We start from the raw sequence: 21,748 nt of genomic DNA, 5'->3' as shown, positions 1-21,748 counted from the left end.
TACACTCATCTAAAGGATTATTAGGAACACCATACTAATACTGTGTTTGACCCCTTTCGCCTTCAGAACTGCCTTAATTCTACGTGGCGTTTTACCGTTTTCGAATCCATTCAGCGGATCTACACTCTTAGAAGAAAAGGTTCTATCGGGGCTATGTATTTAGAACCCCTAAAAGGTTCTATATAGAACCATTTTTAAGTGCCAAAAGGGTTCTTTCTTGTCATTATAGAACCTTTTTTGCTAAAAACTGTAAATGCTATTTTTTAACCTTTTATGCTAAAAAGGTTCTGTAATGGCAAAAAAGAACCCTTTTAACACTTAAAAATGGTTCTATACAGAACCTTTTATGGGTTCAAATACGTAGCACCCATAGAACCTTTTAAGGTTCTATATAGAAAATTTTCTTCTAAGAGTGTAGGGATCTGGAAGTAGCACTTTTAGCATAGCTTAGCATAGATCATTGAATCGGATTAGAACGTTAGCATCTTGTTAAAAAAAAAAGTACCAAAGACTTGCAATATTTTTTCTACTTAAAACTTGACTCTTCTGTAGTTACATCGTGTCCTCGATGTATTGCGTACATCGTGTAAAAGTTGCGTTGTTCCAGGCCGATATGGCTAGGAACTATACTCTCATTCCTGCGTAATAATCAAGGAACTTTGCTGCCGAACCATGGGTTCAGCGGCCCAATGATATTACACATGGATTCGAAAACGGTAAAACTCTGTTAAACTCTTAAAGGGAGTTGGAAAATGAGCCTATTTTTTTAAAAAAGTGGATTGTTCCTTTAAACCATGTAGTTGCCTTATTACCCAGGATACTTTCTTAGGCAAGTATACAAAGTACATGTAAGTGCATTTACTGTAAAATAAAGTGCAACCATAACTATATGTAATTTGTAACACTGTACAATTGGTGTACAAGTTCCATTTTTTTTCTTCTATTTCCTTGTTGCTTTCAGAAATGTTTTATATCTTAGCTACAAGAAAAAGTTTATATTTGTACATCGTGCTAATTTTGTATTTACCAGCAGATTAACATGAAAGAAATGCATAACTGTACAGAAGACAATTTTCATGTTTTCATTTTCAGGGTTGAATAGACAATTTACTTGTTGCTGAAAAATTTAAGCGTAGCACCTAGAGAGACAAAGAACAGCATAATTTAGTCATTTTTCAGTCTTTCTCCAATGGAGGAATGGCATGCTAACACAATGAAGCTTACACTTCTGTCAGAAAAAAAGGGAATGGTTGGCATTGAAAAAGAGCAGTCGCCAACCTGCAACTCTTAATTAAATAATTCATGTTTTCAGTCAAAGTCCTCCTTTTGTCAAATTTTCCTTGCCTTACATGCTTTGCAAAATCTTGTGAAGCAGTGTGTGCAGGACGACTTTTATTCTTTTGCATTGCGCTGATAAAAAAAAGCCTGCATGACAGGATATTTCTTGGCATAAATACCCAGTGCATGTCAGGGTGTATGCTAAGATTTAATGAATTGTGACAAGTGTCACTTTGCAGCAATATGGGCAGCTCAGGGTTCTGGCTCGTGCGCCCTGCAAAATGTGGCTTCATTGGCACCATGTGAAAAGAAGCTGCTACCATCGATTCATCCTGGGTCACTAATCCCCTCAATGAAAATTTGGTTTCATTCGGGCTGGTTTCGCTCTGACAGGCGTGAATCCACCCCAATTTACCCTCTACGTGGGGTTTCCCTGAATGCACCCAACACACACTGGTTTGATCTCAGCCCGCGTCCTCGCCTCAATGAGGCGCTTCATTAGCTTTAATATGTGAAGTGTGCCAAGACCTACCCAGCCACAACACGGGCAAGGCATGAATAGCCCCCTCCATGAGCAAACTGAATCTTCTTTTGTTGCTTGTGAATATTGCAGTATGCCGAGTGTGTATGTGGGGGGTTTTCTGCGCTGGCGGTGTGTGTTCCGTGCGTAATTGGATTAGACTTATTGCTGCGGATGTCGCCTATCAATTAGACCTTTATGAACTGCACTTTATTGCCTGAGAATATTTCATCTACAATGAGCAGATTATATGAACAGACAGAGTAAAAGGCTTTAAATTAAACCACTACCACACACGCATTATTGGAAAAGTCATTATAAACAATAAACATGTTTATTTATTGTGAAGTAGCTATTTAAAGTGAGGAGTAATATAATTAAACAACTTGTTTTATTTGTTTGATGTTGACTGTAAATGTGTTTTTAGTATCATTTCTCCTGTAATGGCAAAAATTACAAAATCATAACGTAATAATAATAATAAATAAATAAATTATATATATATATATATATATATATATATATATATATATATATATATATATATATATATATATATATATATATATATATATATATATATATATATGCATGTACAGTGGGTACAGAAAGTATTCAGACCCCCTTACATTTTCACTCTTTGTTATATTGCAGCCATTTGCTAAAATCATAAATATTTTTTTTCTCATTAATGTACACACAGCACCCCATATTGACAGAAAAACATAATTGTTGACATTTTTTGCAGATTTATTAAAAAAGATAAACTGAAATATCACAAGTATTCAGACCCTTTGCTCAGTATTTAGTAGAATCACCCTTTTGATCTAATAAAGCTATGAGTCTTGCAACAAGTTTTTTCACACCTAGATTTAGGGATCCTCTGCTATTACTCCTTGCAGATCATCTCCAGTTCTGTCAGGTTGGATGGTAAACGTTGGTGGACAGCCATTTTCAGGTCTCTCCAGAGGTGCTCAGTTGGGTTTAAGTCAGCGCTCTGACTTGGCCATTCAAGAACAGTCACAGAATTGTTGTGAAGTCACTCCGTTATTTTAGCTGTGTGTTTAGGGTCATTGTCTTGTTGGAAGGTGAACCTTCGGCCCAGTCTGAGGTATTGAGCACTCAGGAGAAGGTATTCATCCAGGATATCCCTGTACTTGGCCGCATTCATCTTTCCCTCGATTGCAACCAGTCGTCCTGTCCCTGCAGCTGAGAAACACCCCCACAGCATGATGCTGCCACTATCATGGTTCACTGTTGAGACTAAATTATTATTACTTTTATTTGATAAGGGACAGTGTACAATAAAAACATCAACCCTGTTTATAGCAAGGAGAGATGCATTGCACCGGGTTTTAACAAATAGCTATTTTCCACCAGTAGTCCCTAATGGGCATGTTATGAGCAGTGCCTGGTTTTCCCCACATATACCAATTAGAATTAAGGCCAACATGTTCTATCTTGGTCTCATCAGACCAGAGAATCTTATTTCTCACAATCTTAGAGTCCTTCAGGTGTTTTATTAGCAAACTCCATGCAGGCTTTCATGTGTCTTCCATTGAGGAGAGGCTTCCGTTGGGCCACTGCCATAAAGCCCAGACTGGTGGAGGGCTGCGGTGATGGTTGACTTTCTACAACTTTCTCCCATCTCCCGACTGCATCTCTGGAGCTCAGCCACAGTGATCTTTGGGTTCTTCTTTACCTCTCTCACCAGGCTCTTCTCCCCCGATAGGTCAGTTTGCCCGGACGGCCAGCTCTAGGAAGGGTTCTGGTTATCCCAAACATCTTCCATTTAAGAAATATGGTGGCCGCTGTGCTCTTAGGAACCTTAAGTGCAGCAGAATTGTTTCGTAACCTTGGCCAGATCTGTGCCTTGCCATAATTCTGTCTCTGAGCTCTTCAGGCAGTTCCTTTGACCTCATGATTCTCATTTGCTCTGACATGCACTGTGAGCTGTAAGGTCTTATATAGACAGGTGTGTGGCTTTCCTTATCAAGTTCAATCAGTATAATCAAACACAGCTAGACTCAAATGAAGGTGTAGAACCATCTCAAGGATGATCAGAAGAAATGGACAGCACCTAAGTTAAATATATGAGTCACAGCAAAGGGAAACATTTTAAGTAGTCGGAATACTTTCCGTACCCACTGTACGTGTGGATGTACATATTATATATATATATATATATATATATATAAATGTTAAATGTTTAACTGGCAAGGCACGGACTGTTCAATGCATGCACTGTTTTGCATTCTCAAAAAATTAGCATGTGATAAAAGTTCATTATTTTCCATAATGTAATGATAAAAATTTAACTTTCATATATTTTAGATTCATTGCACACCAACTGAAATATTTCAGGTCTTTTATTGTTTTAATACTGATGATTTTGGCATACAGATCATGAAAACCCAAAATTCCTATCTCAAAAAATTAGCATATCATGATAAGATTCTCTAAACGAGCTATTAACCTAATCATCTGAATCAACGAATTAACTCTAAACACCTGCAAAAGATTCCTGAGGCTTTTAAAATCTCCCAGCCTGGTTCATTACTCAAAACCGCAATCATGGGTAAGACTGCCGGCTCAACCCTGTCCAGAAGGCCATCATTGACACCCTCAAGCGAGAGGGTAAGACACAAAGAAATTTCTGAAGGAATAGGCTGTTCCCAGAGTGCTGTATCAAGGCACCTCAGTGGGAAGTCTGTGGGAAGGAAAAGGTGTGGCAAAAAACGCTGCACAAAGAGAAGATGTGACCGGACCCTGAGGAAGATTGTGGAGAAGGACCGATTCCAGACCTTGGGGGACCTGCGGAAGCAGAGGACTGAGTCTGGAGTACAAACATCCAGAGCCACCGTGCACAGGAGTGTGCAGGAAATGGGCTACAGGTGCCGCATTCCCCAGGTCAAGCCACTTTGGGCTACAGAGCAGCAGCACTGGACTGTTGCTCAGTGGTCCAAAATACTTTTTTCGGATGAAAGCAAATTTTGCATGTCAAGGTGCCAGAGTCTGGAGGAAGACTGGGGAGAAGGAAATGCCAAAATGCCTGAAGTCCAGTGTCAAGTACCCACAGTCAGTGATGGTCTGGGGTGTCATGTCAGCTGCTGGTGTTGGTCCACTGTGTTTTATCAAGGGCAGGGTCAATGCAGCTAGCTATCAGGAGATTTTGGAGCACTTCATGCTTCCATCTGCTGAAAATCTTTATGGAGATGAAGATTTCGTTTTTCAGCGCGACCTCGCACCTGCTCACAGTGCCAAAACCACTGGGAAATGGTTTACTGACCATGGTATTACTGTGCTCAATTGGCCTGCCTACTCTCCTGACCTGAACCCCATAGAGAATCTGTGGGATATTGTGAAAAGAAAGTTGAGAGACGCAAGACCCAACACTCTGGATGAGCTTAAGGCCGCTATCGAAGCATCCTTGGCCTCCATAACCCCTCAGCAGTGCCACAGGTTGATCGCATTCCATGCCACGCCACATTGAAGCAGTCATTTCTGTAAAAGGATTCCCGACCAAGTATTGAGTGCATAACTGAACATAATTATTTGAAGGTTGACTTTTTTTGTATAAAAAACACTTTTCTTTTATTGGTCGGATGAAATATGCAAAATTTTTGAGATAGGAATTTTGGGGTTTTCATGAGCTTTATGTCAAAATCATCAGTATTAAAACTATAAAAGACCTGAAATATTTCAGTTGGTGTGCAATGAATCTAAAATATATGAAAGTTTAATTACATTATGGAAAATAATGAACTTTATCTCACATGCAAATTTTTTGAGAAGGACCTGCATATATATATATATATATATATATATATATATATATATATATATATATATATATATATATATATATCATGCATATATCATACATACATACATATGTATGTATGTATGTATGTATGCATATATATGTGTGTGTGTGTGTGTGTTGGACTTAACTGTTTATACATTTATTTATTTTAAATATATCTGTGTGCTTTGGACTGAACTGTAAAAAAAAAAGCAGCCAACAAGATGTTATTTTATAGTTTTTAAAGGCTGTAGTAATACTCTAAAATGTGGAAATTATGAATAAAATGAGGTGTGTATAACAAGTACATTTGTTTATTGATATTTGTGTAGCTGTTAAGCAGCAGAAAGGCAGCAGTTATCTGTTTACCACCAAGTGTCAGGAGGCCCGTCAGTGATCACTCACACGCATCTAATCCACTTTTGATGAACTGGTTTAATAGACTCCCTGTGGTCATTATCAAAGAGACTCATTTCTATTCATTTCTCAGCGCACACGACCCTCACACACCCGCCCCTCATTAGGTCTGGCCTCTCCTCAATAAATACAGCTCTGCTGTGCTCTGGAGGGTCAGTTCATCCTCAAATCTTCAGCATGCACCATCCAGACAGTTCTTATGCGCAGCTCATTTGGAAAGAGGCAGAGAGAGCTCGCTCTGACCCACGTCCCGGATCAGCAGCGGGCTGGAGGGAGGAGAGGGCGCAGGGCAGGGCGAGCCGCGACCCGTGCGCTCTCGTCCAGCTTCGGCTCTCCGGACATGCATATCCCGACGAAGACCAGAGCGCCATTGCCCGAGCCCGGAGACGTCGCAGACTGGCTGCCAACGCCCGTGAAAGAAGGAGGATGCTGGGCTTGAATGTGGCCTTCGACCGCCTGAGGAGCGTCATTCCTAACGTGGAGAGCGACAGGAAGCTATCCAAGTCCGAGACGCTTCAGATGGCACAGATCTACATCAGCACTCTGAGCGAGCTGCTGGAGGAGGAAAGAGACTGTGACCCGGAATTCAGTTACCCAGCTTTAACGATGGGCGAGCAGGGTCAGGTCATCGTGAATGGTTCATCGGCGACCGAAGACACCAAACCAGAGCAAAAAACTGTCCCCGCTTGTAGGATAAGATCATATGCTGGGAATTTAAGGCATCCCACTTGCTGTGACCCCAAAACACCAGAACTCTTAGTGGACTCACACTATCTTGAGAGGAGCAATGGAGCAAAATAATATTCTCAGTGTTTTTGTATGCATTAAATTTGTTTTTTATTTTTACAAGAACTTTTTGATTTTTTTTGTAGTAAAAAATGATATCCTGTAATTAATTATATATTTCGCCTTACAAATAAATATTTTCAGATGAAAAAGCTTGTCTTTTTCTCGAGTTCAAAATACATTTGTTAAATAGCTGCTTTAGTACCAATAGTAATGATGACACTTTGTCATTAATTACTCACCCTCATGTCATCAGAATGAAGATAATTTTGATGAAATCTGAGAACTCTCTGACCCCTCCATAGACAGCAATTTAATTAATACTTGCATGGTCTAGAAAGATAGTAAGACATGGATAAAATAGTCCATTTGACTCCAGTGCTTCAACCCTAATTTCATGAAGTGATGAGAATACATTGCTTAGAAAAAAAAGAAAAAAAACCCTTTATTCAACAATTTCATGTCTGTGTAAGTCTCTTAGGCTGGTGGCATAGTGAATACAGTTCAGTGCTTCAGAGTTACGTCAGAACGCTGGCTTATGATTGGCCGAAGCTGTTCACGTGAACACCACAACGCACGTGTGATGCTAACGCAGTGGAGCTAGCCAACTTACACTGCGTAGAAGACCGACACACATGAAGTAAGTGTGTGAAAAAAAACTTATTCAACAAGAAGTATTCTCGTTGTTTCAAAATTAAAATTGAACCACTGGAGTCACATAGACTATTTTAACTGGACTATTTTTTCCTATCTTTCTGGGCCTTGAAAGTGTTAAATTGATGTTTATGGAGGGGTCAGAGCTCTCAGATTTCATCAAAAATATATTCATTTGTGTTCTGAAGATGAACAAAGGTCTTGTTGGTTTTGAACGACATGAGGGTGAGTAACTAACGGCGTCATGAACTGGCTTTTTTTTTTTTTTATACTGTTGTCTGAGGTCAGCTAATAACGTTTGTGTGGTTTTTACATTCAAAAACATCATTACTAATAGACTATTTCGCCAGCAGCCATATCACCCTGTAGCCCAAGACTGGTTTCCCACTGAAGCTAAGCAGGGTTGAGCCTGGTCAGTACCTGGATGGGAGACCAACTGGGAAAACCAGGTAGCTGCTGGTAGAGGTGTTAGTGAGGCCAGCAGGGGGTGCTCACCCTGTGGTCTGTGTGGGTCCTAACACCCCAGTATAGTGATGGGGACACTATACTGACAAAGAGCACCGTCTTTCGGATGAGACGTTAAACCGAGGTCCTGACTCTCTGTGGTTGTTAAAAATCCCAGGGTGTCCTTTGGAAAAAGAGTAGGGGTGTAACCCCGGCATCCTGGCCAAATTTGCCCATTGGCCTCTGTCCATTATGGCCTCCTAATAATCCCCATATCCTGATTGGCTTAATCACTCGGTCTCCTCTCCACCAATCTGCTGGTGTGTGGTGAGCGTTCTGGCGCAATATGGCTGCCGTCACATCATCCAGGTGGATGCTGCACATTGGTGGTGGTTGAGGAGATTCCCCTCTTCTATGTAAAGCGCTTTGAGTGCCTTGAAAAGCGCTATATAAATCGAACACATTATTATTTATTTGTTATTTTCTACACTGGTTTTGAGGGTGTCTCCTGAATGCTGGGTTTTGATGGGTGGGATGCACTGGAGATTTGGAAGTAAACGCCCACAGCTAGGATTTGCATATTTAATGAGCTTCAACTCCCTTGCCATTTCACAGGAGGGATTGTTTTGTAAGCGGCAACCGGAATGATTCTCTGACCGGGCTCTCAAAACGTATTTATCAAAAAAAAAAAAAAAAAAAAATTACCCTCTCATCTACCTGCGATTTACTTATTTTATCATTACTTGGCCCGTCTGATCAGTGGATATTAAGCGTCAACTGCACACACACGTGCAGGCGCGCTATTGATATATCAAGACAAGAGAGTGAACAACGCAGATCAAGAAATTAATGTCATTTCACTATTAAAAATTCACCAGCCTGCCAGCGTTTTGGTAGCCCGTCTGGAAAACACATAGCCCTGTGACGTTAAGCTTTGCGAGCCCTGGCCCATAACATTACGAGTCTGATCCTGAATCGCAATGAACTAACAAATAAAGGATTATCCGGCATTTGACAGCATGCTAAGGTATGTTCTGTTAGACATGTACACAATCTATAACAATGCAATCACATACAAAAAAAACCCCTTTTACTCACATAAGTGTGTTGCACCATTCCTGTCAGATCCAATATAGAAGGCCCAACATTGTGTTTTAATCTCAATACGTCTGCAAATCCAGTGTCGACCGGTCTTATTTACAAACGATTATCTTTGTATCTTTGGCATGTTTATTGCTCGTTTAGCTCCATGAGTCTGTGGGTGGGTCTACAGAAGCAGCATACACATCTATCTGTGGAGGCGGCATTTCCCCCTTCTATTACGTCCTTGATTTGAGAGCCCTGTTTTCTGGGCCTGGAGTCTATAAAAGCTTTTCTTTGACGAACAAGGAAGTTTTTGGATGTTCTTGTATCACCAATACCTTTTATATATCAAAAGCTCAAGGGAAAGTTGATTTCTCAATTCATCACCCCTTTAATGATAGAAATTTCATTTTTGGATGAACTAACTGTCAAAATGTAAGACACCAAAAACGACACATAAAAATTACTGAAAGTAGCAATTTTTATTTGCGTTAAAATTATGTACAAGTAACCAAAGACATTATTTTGAAATTGGTACAAATTTCATGTTCCTGCAGTTGGCTTTTCGATAACTCTTACCTCAAAGAACACAACTGAGAAAAATGCAGTATAAAATAAAACAATTGGATTCAGAAAAGTAGTCTATCTAGTTCTCCAACAGCCAATATTTACACGAGTATTTACAGTTCGTGTTGCTTCATTCGGTCCCCTGCTGTGTGAATTCATCCCGCTGTGATGTTTGGAGCTCACTGACACACTGCAGGACTGTGCCCAGAACTCGACATTGACTGCTTACAAAATACTCACACTCATAGTGTTTCGTGTAACAGAGTGAACCAGTTAAGAGGTGAGAGAGAGGGGGCCTAGCTTTTACTTTTGTTAAGCTGTGTGGATTGAAAATGAAGTAATTTCAGTCTATGTCCATGAAAGGACTGACAATGGCAGCAAAACTTTTCGAGCATCTGAGCGTCCGTAAAGCTTATCGTTGAGGGTGACCACTTTAGAGGCAAATAAACAATAGAGAGCTTCTTAAAAACAAACTTGAGAAGACGAGAACGGTTTGGGTCAAAAATGGTACTGGCCTTATAAAACAGACGTCAGGTGCTAAATTGCATTAAAAAATAAGTAACGAAGGACAAATTCAGCATTTATGACACAAATTAATGAAATGTAGGATGAAAGGTTGTTTCATGGCTCAGTTTAACGGTTGAGCATCACGGTCATGGCTAGATGGTAACCAGTGTTCTGTAAAACTGCGTCTAGTTTCTTCTCACAGCAGCTTTGGCTCTGACCAACCTTTGGTAGCAGCGCATGCACAAGAATTTTCACAGAACCTGAGTTACCATGTAGCCGTGACCCAAACCCAAGGATGAGGTTTGCCTGCTTCAACAACGCATTATACAAATTCCCAATCCTCTTTCTCATGCAAAATACGATTATGCAGCCAAGCTGTTGAATGATATTAATGTTGATTTTGACCCATATATGGTTTGGAAATCAGGGTTAAGATCACAGTTAACATTATGGCATTTGGACTATATGGTTATGAGTCACGACTACTAAAACATTCTAAAAACGCTTTGTCCCCTTCCTGCCCTAGCGAAATGGAAAGTGATGAAATTTATTCATTCACAGACCTTTGACACGGCACTATCGATTAAAAACGAATTTGTGGAACACAAAGGGAGCACATCCTGAAGTGAAGAGAATGGATTTGAACCAGGAGGGCATGTCTTCACAGCATTTCAAAGAGGACCAGAATTGCGTATGCTGTTTTTGGATTCGCCCTCCACGTTCAGGTCAGCGTTGAGCACTCCTGAATTTAGACTTGAAAGTGGAATTAAACAAACAGAGGGGGGAGACATCCTTTAACAAGTTTTATCAAAGCTACTCTCTATTTCTGCCAATGAAAATGAACTTCCAAGGCGACTGATCAATAGACGGCAGATTAAGGAGGGTTGTGATGTGAGAATCAAAATTATGCCGTGAAAAAAACATTTGAAGCTGAAACGGATAAACAACTTGTGACAAACTCAATCAAAACAGCTCCTCTTCCTAGAATTCCATGTGTGATGTGCTTTAAACTTCATTCTTTACAGTCTGAATGAGGAAGATACTGATAGTGGGCTGTTTTCCAGGTGTGTCGGTTTTGGGCGGGGGTGTGCTGAGGTCTGTGTGTGGAGCTCCAGAAACACACTAGCAGTGCTCCAGATAATCAATGACCCTGGAGATAGACTTCTGCCCCGTGGTGCCCACATCACACTGTGGAAACAGACACAATTGGTCAGTTAATAAGTATAACTTTTGTAGTTTTCTTTAAGAAATGAGGCAGAATATAAAGTATTAATATTACAGCATGCTCACACATAAACCTGCCTATTCATATTTCTTTACTCATGCTGCACACCCTAATGAGAGGGATTGGCTTTATAGGTAGAAAGCAGAGGTGGGAGTAAGTCACACATGTGCAAGTCACAAGCAAGTCTCAAGTCTTAACCTTCAAGTCTCAAGCAAGTCCAAGTCATTTGTTGTGACAATCAAGTCAAGTCACTGCTTTATGTCAAGCAAGTCAAGTCATAGCTTGGGACAAGCAAGTCACTGGCAAGTCATACAAACGTTCGATGATTTAACTGAATGTATATATTAAAATGATCTACAGCTACAGTAGTTATGGACTATTTGCAACAAAAAAATGCAGTATGCATTTCTACCCAAAAAAGGTGTCCACATACAGCAGAGTTGTTAATACAATAAAAATCTAAAAATTCAAAATCAATACATTAAAACTACATAACCTAAAATGGAAATGTATCTGAAATTAGGCCAATATATTGGGTAAGATAAATTCTCTTTGTATTATTTGAATGTTTACTCTCCTTCTAGTCCTGTACAGCGTGACCAGGTGATGATTAATATTATAATAAACTTAATTAACTCAGATTTTGTTAAAAAATAGACAAAATGTAGGCTAGCTAATATTACTCTAAATCATGTTTTACTAAAATGTTTTACGTGTGCAGTGTTGGCTGAGTTGAAACGCTCCCAGTAGGCGTCTTCAGCAAAACTGGTTTATTATCATTATATCCATCATTGTGCAACACAAGTCGGATACCACATTTCAACGTACAGTGCTTGACGTTTTTGAAGTGAAGAGGTTTTTGTTGAACTCATTGCTGAAAATTATGGATACAGCGCGATCCGGAACCCGCCCATTCTGGCAACACTGAGTTCGTATGAGGCGAGCATGGGCGTGTGGTGTGATCCGTTAGTAACTGATTACCATGGAAACTTTGCATAGGCAGCGCCCTTCATGTTCATTCACGACTGTCTCCGTTAGCGCGCTCTGCATGCCTGCTGCGTCACGTGGTTAGGTTGCGGTGCGTTCAAAAAACGATGTTTATTTACAAAAACAAGTTATTTCGAGTCATTTAACTCAAGTCCGAGTCAAGTCTCAAGTCATGATGTCAAGTCAAAGTCAAGTCGAGTATTTTATTAATAATTGTCAAGCAAGTCTCAAGTCCTAAAAAGTGTGACTCGAGTCTGACTCAAGTCATGTGACTCAAGTCCCCCCACCTCTGGTAGACAGTTACACTAAATCCTAGAATTGCCCCTGGTATTTACACAAATAAGCAATGAGTTTACACTATTTTAAGGAGTCTGTGTTACAGTGTAATTATGCAGTTAAATAATGTGTAATAATTAACTAAATATACTTACTCTAAGGTTGGGATTGGGCTTTGGTTAAGGGTTAGTTGTTATGTAATTATGCATAATTTATAGTTATTAATACAATAAATGTATGTAACGTAACAGACACTGTAAAATAAATTGTTACTGCACTAAGTAATATCAAGTTACAACATGCATTTACAATAGGGTCAGGATTTGTTTAGTGTTAGGCAGTCTCTTCATCAGACATGACTGTTGTCGTATCATACTGCGCTGCAACAGCTTGAAGCTGTGTACAGTGCCTGTGACAAGACAACGGTTGTAAATCCATTTGTTCTTCGTTGGAGTACGTTATAATTAGAATAGGGTATCAGTTTACTGTCAGGAACATGTTGTACAATGTGTGGCATTATTGACCTTCCAGTCCCATACCCATAAGTCAATGGGTTTTTGGTTAAATGTCTGAAAATAGGACTACAGAGTTTGTCATAGACACTAAAGGTCATCACACTTTCTGTTAGATTGTAAAGATTGAAAGACTTGTTGGAGTCATGCGACTTCCAATTTTTCTTAGGCTTTAAAATTAATTCAGTTGTAAGATTATCTTGATGAACAAAAGGAGCAAGAATCATAAACTTTTGATGATCACACAATTTCTGCAATAATCCCCAACAGAGAACCAGGGTGATTTCTAGGTTGGCCGACAAAATTAAACCATCCCTGCAGCACTCATATCATAATAGCGGTGATATTAACATAGAAATATAACTGGCAGGGTATCGAATACTGAAATCAAAAGACCAGACACTCTGCTTCGCCTCTTGAGAATATTATACTGGGCAATCACTTACTGTAAGGTTCATGAAATTCAAGAACTTCTTCAGCATCTCTGTCATGACCGAAAAGTCCCCTTTTGGCAGGTTTTCCCTCACAGTAGTCACATTCATCTGAAAGAGAAAGAGAATTAGCAGGTTACAGTATACTGCAGGCTGGTGCTGAAAGAGAGTCTGGGGATTTTTAAAGCAGGTCTCTGTTGATCAAAGCAGCAGCACTGCATCCCTGGCCATCATTTTTTCAGTGCGCTCCAGAAGTCTCAATGGTACTCAATCTTCAAAAAACACATCAAACTCAAATATTTCCCTCCTTCCAAAAGCTTGGGTGCCTCCAAACATGAATCTAAAAAGCAAATAGGAAGATGCCTTCCAAATGAAATCCTATATCGAGTCAATTTGTTTTGTTTTTCAAAAACAGAACCAAATTTGACCTTCAAAGTGTGCAAACATGCATCCAAAAGGAAAAGCGGGTGAAATAAACTGAGTATAAATGCCATCTCTTTTTGTGTCTGCATCTAGGCCGTGTTTATTGGCGAGACAGATAATGGCCGTGTACGTCAGTCAGAAAGCAACAGAGTGGTGTGAAAGAGAAACAGAGGAGTCCATTACAGACAATTCAACAACCCTCCTATTAACGTCCTGAAAATAAAGCCATTAATACTGGCAAACACAACACAGGGGCTTTCTTCTGATACCTGCGTTGAAACTTGAAAACTGCAATTTAGACAAACAACCCTCGAACCTTGCAATGGAGTTTGAAAAGCAAAAGTTCTGCCAAAGTAAATGCTATGCTTATATTGGTCCAGCCTGGCCTTGTCCTGACCTAAAAGCGACTGAGGGCACAAGTGAGCACTTGACGAGGACAAAAAGGGTCTCATCTATATGAAAGGTAGTAGTTTTGGCATAGCTAAATGCATACCTGACATTAATAACAAATTATAATGTTTAAACTTTGACGAAAATGTACATTTTGAGAAGACCAATATAAACCATGCATCAGAGACACAAAATGGAAAATATTGAGGTATGAGTGTGTTACTTACAGGGCTCCCCTGGCACAAACAGCCCAAAAGCAGTGCAGTGTATGATGCCACAATACTGTCCTCCATATGCTTGCCAGCATGCTGAAGAGCTGGAGACAACAATCACATGACAGATTATTTAAAATAGCTTCAAAACACACCAAAAAAAAAAAACAAGATTATAATTACATTTACAAGCAGAATACATTATACCTGCTTTATTGTTGTTCTTGAAAACATTTAGAAGCAATGCACAAAGTATAAACCCCCCAAAAATTAATCTCATGCAGAGCACATAAAAAAAGTTGTTAAAGTAGAGAATGTGCATAAAACTCAGCACATAATGTCTGTTTATATTGTTTCACATGTCCTTTTAGAGAAAAAAAATAACATAAAAGCAGCATGTCCACATGAAGTTGACTCCTTGGTCTCTTAACAATAAGGATGACTGCAGAGGAAACAGACGCTGCAGGGACACATATTTAATTGTGGGTTGCCAAGCGAAGTTTGTTGAACACCAAAAGAAAACTTAACACGACAGGCTTACTAAAGGCCCCGACAGGGACGTCGTTAGGCCTATTTTAGGGGGGCTGAAGCTACCCTAAAATGTCCTAAGCACCCCTAAATGATAATGAACAACAACAACAATTTGATTCATCAATAACCGTATCCTCATTCATATTTAGACACAATAAATTATATATATCCAGCTATCGAAAAGAGCAAAAAAAATGGAAGTTGGACAGAAGTACAGATGACAGCGGACGCGGTCCGGCAAACCGTACCAGGGGCGGTGCGTCTAGAGCACTGTGGCGATCATTTCAGCCCCGAATCTATATTTCTTTTATGTGCTGGATGCGCTGAATTAAAGTGACATTGTGCATTGTTAGCATTAAAATAAGCATGTATTGACGCAAAAATCAAGTAATTTCACCACAGACGCAACTCCATTCACATATGATGTGAATGGAGTTTATAATTCTATTCTGTTTCAAAGTCATCATGAGGCTTTTTGCCTCGGGTAAAGCAAGGAAAACAACATCATACCTGGCATTTAGCTAAATAAGGAGACATAATGGATAGCACTCGTCCTTCCTCCTTTCTTTTTAGAAGTGGAAAAACGTAATATATAAAACTTCATATATAAATCTAATAAAGGAATTGGAATAAAGGAATTGAAAACGTTTATATTATAATAGTGCTTTTAAATGTGTCATCTATGAAAGAGTGTATACAAGAGAATTACAATGATGACAAGCCATGTTCAATAGCCTAAAAAATGCTGTGTTTGTGGTATACTGCCGCAAATCAGTTTGCGCACTGCACACGGCAAATATGAAAGCACATCAGCGTGTACGGCTACTGCTTTGGTAACTGTAGTTTGGTCTGAGCTTGCTATACACCCTCCTGCCCGCACACACACCGATACACACGCTAATGGTGAAAGGAAGATTGGTAAGTGTCGTGAATCGTGTGATACAGTCAAATTCTAAGTTGTTTTTAATTACCTGCTTACCTTTAGCTACGTTTTCTTGAGGTAAAGGAAAGGGGATATTTTGGTTTGCAATGGAAACTGTAGTTTAGCTAGAGTGAACAAGCAAAATACAAGATTTGGCAAACGCAAGTTACAAATACCCTGGGGCTAAGCCCCCCTGTCTTCCAATCCTAGTGACGTCCCTGGGCCCCAATATACTACTAGTAAAGACGAAAAACGAACATCATTTAGAACAAAATCAGGCCAAAACGGAATTCATTTTGAGAGTTTGAAAAGGCTTGTCAAAGCAAAATTTCCAGAAAAGATCTCTGGTAACTGCTTAACTGCTGTTTTCTCACTGCTGTCATTTTTGTTGCGTTTGGTTGTTTGCTTTCAGTATATCACTGGTCATGTATTTCAAACTACTTTTTACCCCTTATACAGAACCCCTTGTATAGAACAAAAAAAAACTTTGCTCTGAGTATATCTGGGCCTTAAGGCTGAATATACACAGGAATGCCACACTCAATGACTACAGATGACAATTACTCTGCATTAGAATAGCTCTCTATTGTAACATACAGAAATAAAAATCAGAATTGCATAAACATCAGAAAAATTAACTAAGGGCGATTTTATGAGTTCTTGACGCAAAAGCTACGTGGACTCGAGAAGGTCTGAGTTTATTTGGTGCTCTCAAATGTAATGTAAAATGTCACTCTTAGAAAGAACTGACGTGTACACACGCACATTAAATGTGTTTACACTTGAGGCATGAGCATATAAAGATGTGACAGAAGTCAAAATATAAGGCAATCACCTCATCACCTCAAGGGATAGTTCACCCAAAAATGACAATTCTGTCAATTACTCACCCTCAAGTTGTTTCAAACCTGTATATAATAATACATATATAATAAATATCTTCTCCTGTGTTCAGCAGAACAAAGAAACTCTTCTTTGTTCTGCTGAACACAGGAGAAGATATTTTGAAGAGTGTTTGTAACCAAGCAGAGAAAGCAACCATTGAATACCATAGTATTTTTTCCCTACTATGGTATTCAATGGTTGCTCTCTCTGCTTGGTTACAAACACTCTTCAAAATATCTTCTCTTGTGTTCAGCAGAACAAAGAAACTCATACAGGTTTGAAACAACTTGAGGGTGAGTAAATGATGACAGAATTGCCATTTTTGGGTGAACTATTTCTTTAAGCTGTTCCTTCAATTAAAATCAAATATGCTACTTAAGCCCCTTTCACACTGCAAATCGGACCCGGAATATTCCCGGAACATTGCCGGGTCGCCTTCTGTGTGAAAGCAACCACGTCCTGGGATTGATTACCGAATCCGACCCGGGACGGGGACCTAGTAATATTTCGGTATCCGACCCGGGACGAGCGCTGTGTGAACAAAAGCCGAAACTAATGCCGCAACGGATGTGACGTAGTGATGACGTAGTTACTGTGCGACTCCTAGAGCTTGTTTTTTTTTCAATAATACAACCCTGCAGTGCCAGAAGAGCTAGTCAATGTTTTAAACGCAGAGTTTTCGCACACAAATTAAACTACAATTAAACACGCAGAAATGTGCGCAAACTGGACACAAGTTGAGACCACAGAGCTCCTTACTCTCGTCGCTGAAGATGAGATCGTTCGCCAGCTCAGTGGAACGGTACGTGATGCGGTCGTTTATGAGCAAATAAAAATAAAAATGCATCAGCGTGGTTTCCCGAGAGAGAAAGCGCAAATTATAAGTAAGCTGAAGGCTTTGAAAAAAAAGTTTCACCAAGTGCTGGATCACAACAAAAATTGTTTTCTACTTGAAATTGTTACATTTTATGTAAACAGGCACAACACACTTTATATTCTATCCAAAATAAAGTATTTTTTATTGAGAATTGTTGACATGTTTTATTTTGGTGTAAACAAGTTAGAAGAGCGTTTTCAAAGCCTGAATGCCATCCTTTACGATTGTAGTAAGCTGCAGCATCTTCCCGGGGAGCAATAATAGGGATGTGACTACCGTCTATTGCACCAGCACATAATGGATACCCACGTTGAGCGAATCCATTTATAGTGTTCTGAAGAGCTTCTCCTCTGGGCAAGGTGATGAAACGTTTGAAAAGTTCTCTCTTCAATGTCGCGGTCACTTCATGAACCAGAGTACAAACAGTCGACAGCCCCACACCAAAAAGACAACCGATTGTGCAGTATTCGCCAGGGGTAGCATACCACCACAAAACAATAGCCAATCTACGGCGTGGTTCAAGTGGCTTCTCCAGTTTGTAGACTTTCGTCTCAGACTTCTCTCAACAAGTTGCAGAACAAACTCGAACGTGGTGCGTGACATGCGAAAGTGCTGACGCCACTGATCGGCGGTGAAGTTTTCGAGAACATTAACACAGCCAAAACACAGCACCTTGAGGTCTTCGGAGCATCCACATTCTTCTATCAGAAACACCCAATTGCATGAGCCGTGTACACAGAGCGGTAGCTTTTAGCATCCGATGGCGTCTCTGTGCTCTAAGTCTCGCTGCTTCACTTTGTTTCCTACTCTCAGCAAGCTTTTCTTCCAGCGTACGCGTTCTCATTAACTCTTCGGAAAGAAGTTAATATAGAAAAACATAAAGTAATTTGGGCATTTAGCATAAACAACAATGCCGCTAGTTGCTGGTCAACAGCCATGTTTACAAAGCACTGAGAACACTTCTGTTTTGCCTTTCCTTATTCTTTGGCGCCAATCTTTTTCGACTCGTACATTATACGTCACATCCGGACGTCACGTGTCAACTCGACCCGGGACCGTTACGGGTTGTGTGTGAAAAGCGCACATATTACGGTATTTCGCTGGCAGTGTGAATGGACCAAATCTATCGACCCGGGAACAAATGCCGGGTCGCATTATCCGTGTATTTGCCGGAATCGCAGTGTGAAAGGGGCTTTAGTAACTACTTTAACTACTTAGTAAGCTACTTTAGATACGCATTCGTTCATTGGTCCAATCTGAGACTAGTCGCCTATCAAAGTGATTCATAGATGAAGGAAAATGACCTGCCAAAAAAACTGCATTTGGCTAGTCCCAAGATAAAATGAGTGAATGTCTACCTTTATTGAGATCAAGTTCTTCATCCTCTTCTTCTTTCTTCTTTTCCTCTGTGCTGTTGTTTTCTGAAGCCACCCACTGGATCTCTTCATTGGTTTCTTTCCATTCTCCACTCTGGTCCAATTGGGGCTTTGGCGCATCGTTGATGAAGTCATCTGTCTCCGCCTCCGCCAACATGGCCGCATGCTCTCTCTGAAGGAAAAGCTATTCATGCAGAAACAGAGGAAAACTAATTACTGAGGTTTCATTCGTGAACTAATTAGTGAAAGAAAAGTAGTCTGGTAATCGGTTTTAAAAGATTTAAAATCATTGACATTTCCCTCCACTAATAGTAATGCCATTGTATTATCTTTACATTTTTATTAATCTGCACATGCATTAATGAATACTCATCTCTACTAAAAACGTTATTTTATTTTATGTACACCAAAAACATTTCATGCAGTAAGTGTTGTATGTTGTCATGAAATCAGAGAAGTTAATCTCTACAAAATTGAATACACATGCCATTGAATAAATTGACACACTAAGATCTTAAAAATAGCTGTACTAGGTCCTGTTTTTCATGATATGAGCCCTTTTAAGAATGAAGCGTGGCCATGCAGTAGAGGTTTTTTGTGCTTTTATACCTTCACCAAAGCAGCGATGGCACCAAGAGATCTCTCAGTCTGCAACTCATCTTTGTCAGACACACACATGGAGTCCCAGACGTCACCTCCCTCCATCTGCAGCTCCACCAGACAGTGTCTGTTCCTTGCGCTGTACTCCACCAGATTAATGAGCAAGCCCAGACCCTACACACACACACACACACACAATGAAATAACCCTAATTTAGAACCACAGGAGTCACAACACAAACAGAAAAACTGGTTTCACTATATCAGTTATTTCACACACAACTGCTTTGCACAAATGCGTACATAAATAAGGTTGGACAAATATAAAAAATGTTTTACTATTACTAAATATGAATGGCAATATAGCCTTGCTAGTACTTGATAAAAATATGCCTTTTCCAAATATTACTTTAAATATACTTAATGCATGTTGATTAAAAGTAAATTTGGAGACAGGACAGGGAACCAGTTACCACAACTTAAATAAATGCATGGCTGCAAAAGAACATTTCAAATTTATCGATTTAATTAAACCTTTGAAGTTGCAAACATTCAAATTAAATTAATATTGCATCTAATATAGGGCTGCAGCTATCGTTATTTTAGAAAATCGAGTATTCTACCAATCAGTCCATCGATTAATTAGATAAGTAATACTTTATTAAAGAGCAATAAAAAATATAAGAGAAAATAAGATGGTATCTTAAAAAGTTACTGCTACATTAATATCTGTGAAAACTAAACCAATTTAGTGCGTTCAATTGCAATATTCAAAATGCAAATACAAATATATAAATAATGAATCGAAATATAAAAAAATACATTTCAAATTACTTTACTTTAAAAAGTTAAACATAAAACTAAACCTACAACCTATAAATCAAAATAATAGTAATAAATGATGATAAGTCCTAAACATTATGTATTTACATGTATTTATGAAATTTAAGTTTCAGCTTCAGCTCAGGCATGACATAAGCCTTTACTGTTTACTGAAGGCTTTGTGACTTTTGTAAGAAGCAAAAAATATTGGACAGGAAGATATGAGATGGGCACACTAGAGATGTGCATATCAGCTCTAATGTCCCTGAATCAGATGTTAAAAACTAACCATCCACCCGACAATGATTTTCTCAGATTTAGATTCGCACCCGATCACCACATTACAATTGTTATTCAAATTCTCAGTGTTAAGCACGATGCTATCATAACATATTAGCTACACTGAAGTAACATATTAGTTACACTGAAGTAGGTTACTTCAGTGTAGCTAATATGTTATGATAGCATCGTGCTTAACACTGAGAATTTGAATAATTGTAAAAAAATCCAAAAAATCTTAAAAAAAAATCTTCTTTGGCTAAATTAAATTTCTTAAATAACCTAAACCAGGGTCGACAACCTACAGCACATGGAGGAGTCGTTGTTAGAACGTGAGCAAAAGCAAGATGTGTATTCAGATAAAGTACATCGTATATACATGTCTACATTTTGATCTAATCATTCATCATAGTAACAGCTTGTTTAAATTAAGCTAAGAGCTATAAATGACTGAAGTGTGAGATTCAAATTACGCAAATCAATGAAAGCACGAGCGCTGCACATCACGCGCAACAGTTACAGCTTGTTCTGCTATTTGTTGCACTTAGCTTTGAGAACATTTTAATGGTGTATTTGAGATATCAAGTGTGTGTGTATGTATATATATATATATATATATATATATATATATATATATATATATATATATATATATATATATATATATATATATATATATATATATATATATATATATATATATATATATATATATATAAATAGATTTTTAGGGATGCCACAATACTTAATATAATATTGAACCGTTCGGTACGGCATTCACGGTTCAATACGTGCTGGTGAATTGCGGTTTTGCATTAAATTAATTATTTCCATTCTCTCCGTTTGAAATATTTTTCTCAGTTTATTTCGGCTCTTTTTGAGTGTGCCTGTGAGTCTACGCGCTGATTTGAGCAAATATCCACTCATATGCACTAAAGTT

At 39.0% G+C, this 21,748-nt stretch overlaps 2 protein-coding genes and 1 pseudogene across 2 annotated transcripts in view; 2 read left to right on the top strand and 1 right to left on the bottom strand.

Annotated features, from left to right (window-relative positions):
* The first annotated feature begins 6,197 nt into the window (after positions 1-6,197).
* Positions 6,198-6,821, top strand: atoh1c (atonal bHLH transcription factor 1c). Its single transcript, XM_067430664.1, has one exon. It carries the CDS (start codon positions 6,198-6,200, stop codon positions 6,819-6,821), a length of 624 nt encoding a protein of 207 aa, XP_067286765.1.
* Positions 6,822-7,805: 984 nt separating this feature from the next.
* LOC137056594 (5S ribosomal RNA) lies at positions 7,806-7,922 on the top strand (annotated as a pseudogene).
* A 1,528-nt stretch (positions 7,923-9,450) lies between these two features.
* Positions 9,451-21,748, bottom strand: part of waplb (WAPL cohesin release factor b) — a 79,103-nt gene continuing 66,805 nt past the window's right edge. The window contains exons 16-20 of the mRNA XM_067429181.1: positions 19,718-19,882; positions 19,091-19,292; positions 14,533-14,621; positions 13,508-13,603; positions 9,451-11,249 (exon numbers count right to left, since the gene is read on the bottom strand). Coding sequence (XP_067285282.1) covers positions 11,184-11,249; positions 13,508-13,603; positions 14,533-14,621; positions 19,091-19,292; positions 19,718-19,882 — 618 coding nt within the window. The 3' untranslated portion in view covers positions 9,451-11,183. The remainder of the gene's footprint in view (positions 11,250-13,507; positions 13,604-14,532; positions 14,622-19,090; positions 19,293-19,717; positions 19,883-21,748) is intronic.

This window comes from Pseudorasbora parva, chromosome 21 (assembly GCF_024679245.1).
Source record: "Pseudorasbora parva isolate DD20220531a chromosome 21, ASM2467924v1, whole genome shotgun sequence".
NCBI classification, from domain to species: Eukaryota; Metazoa; Chordata; class Actinopteri; order Cypriniformes; family Gobionidae; genus Pseudorasbora; species Pseudorasbora parva.
Note: the sequence above shows the minus strand (reverse complement) of the source record. Positions and strands in the feature narration are given on the sequence as shown.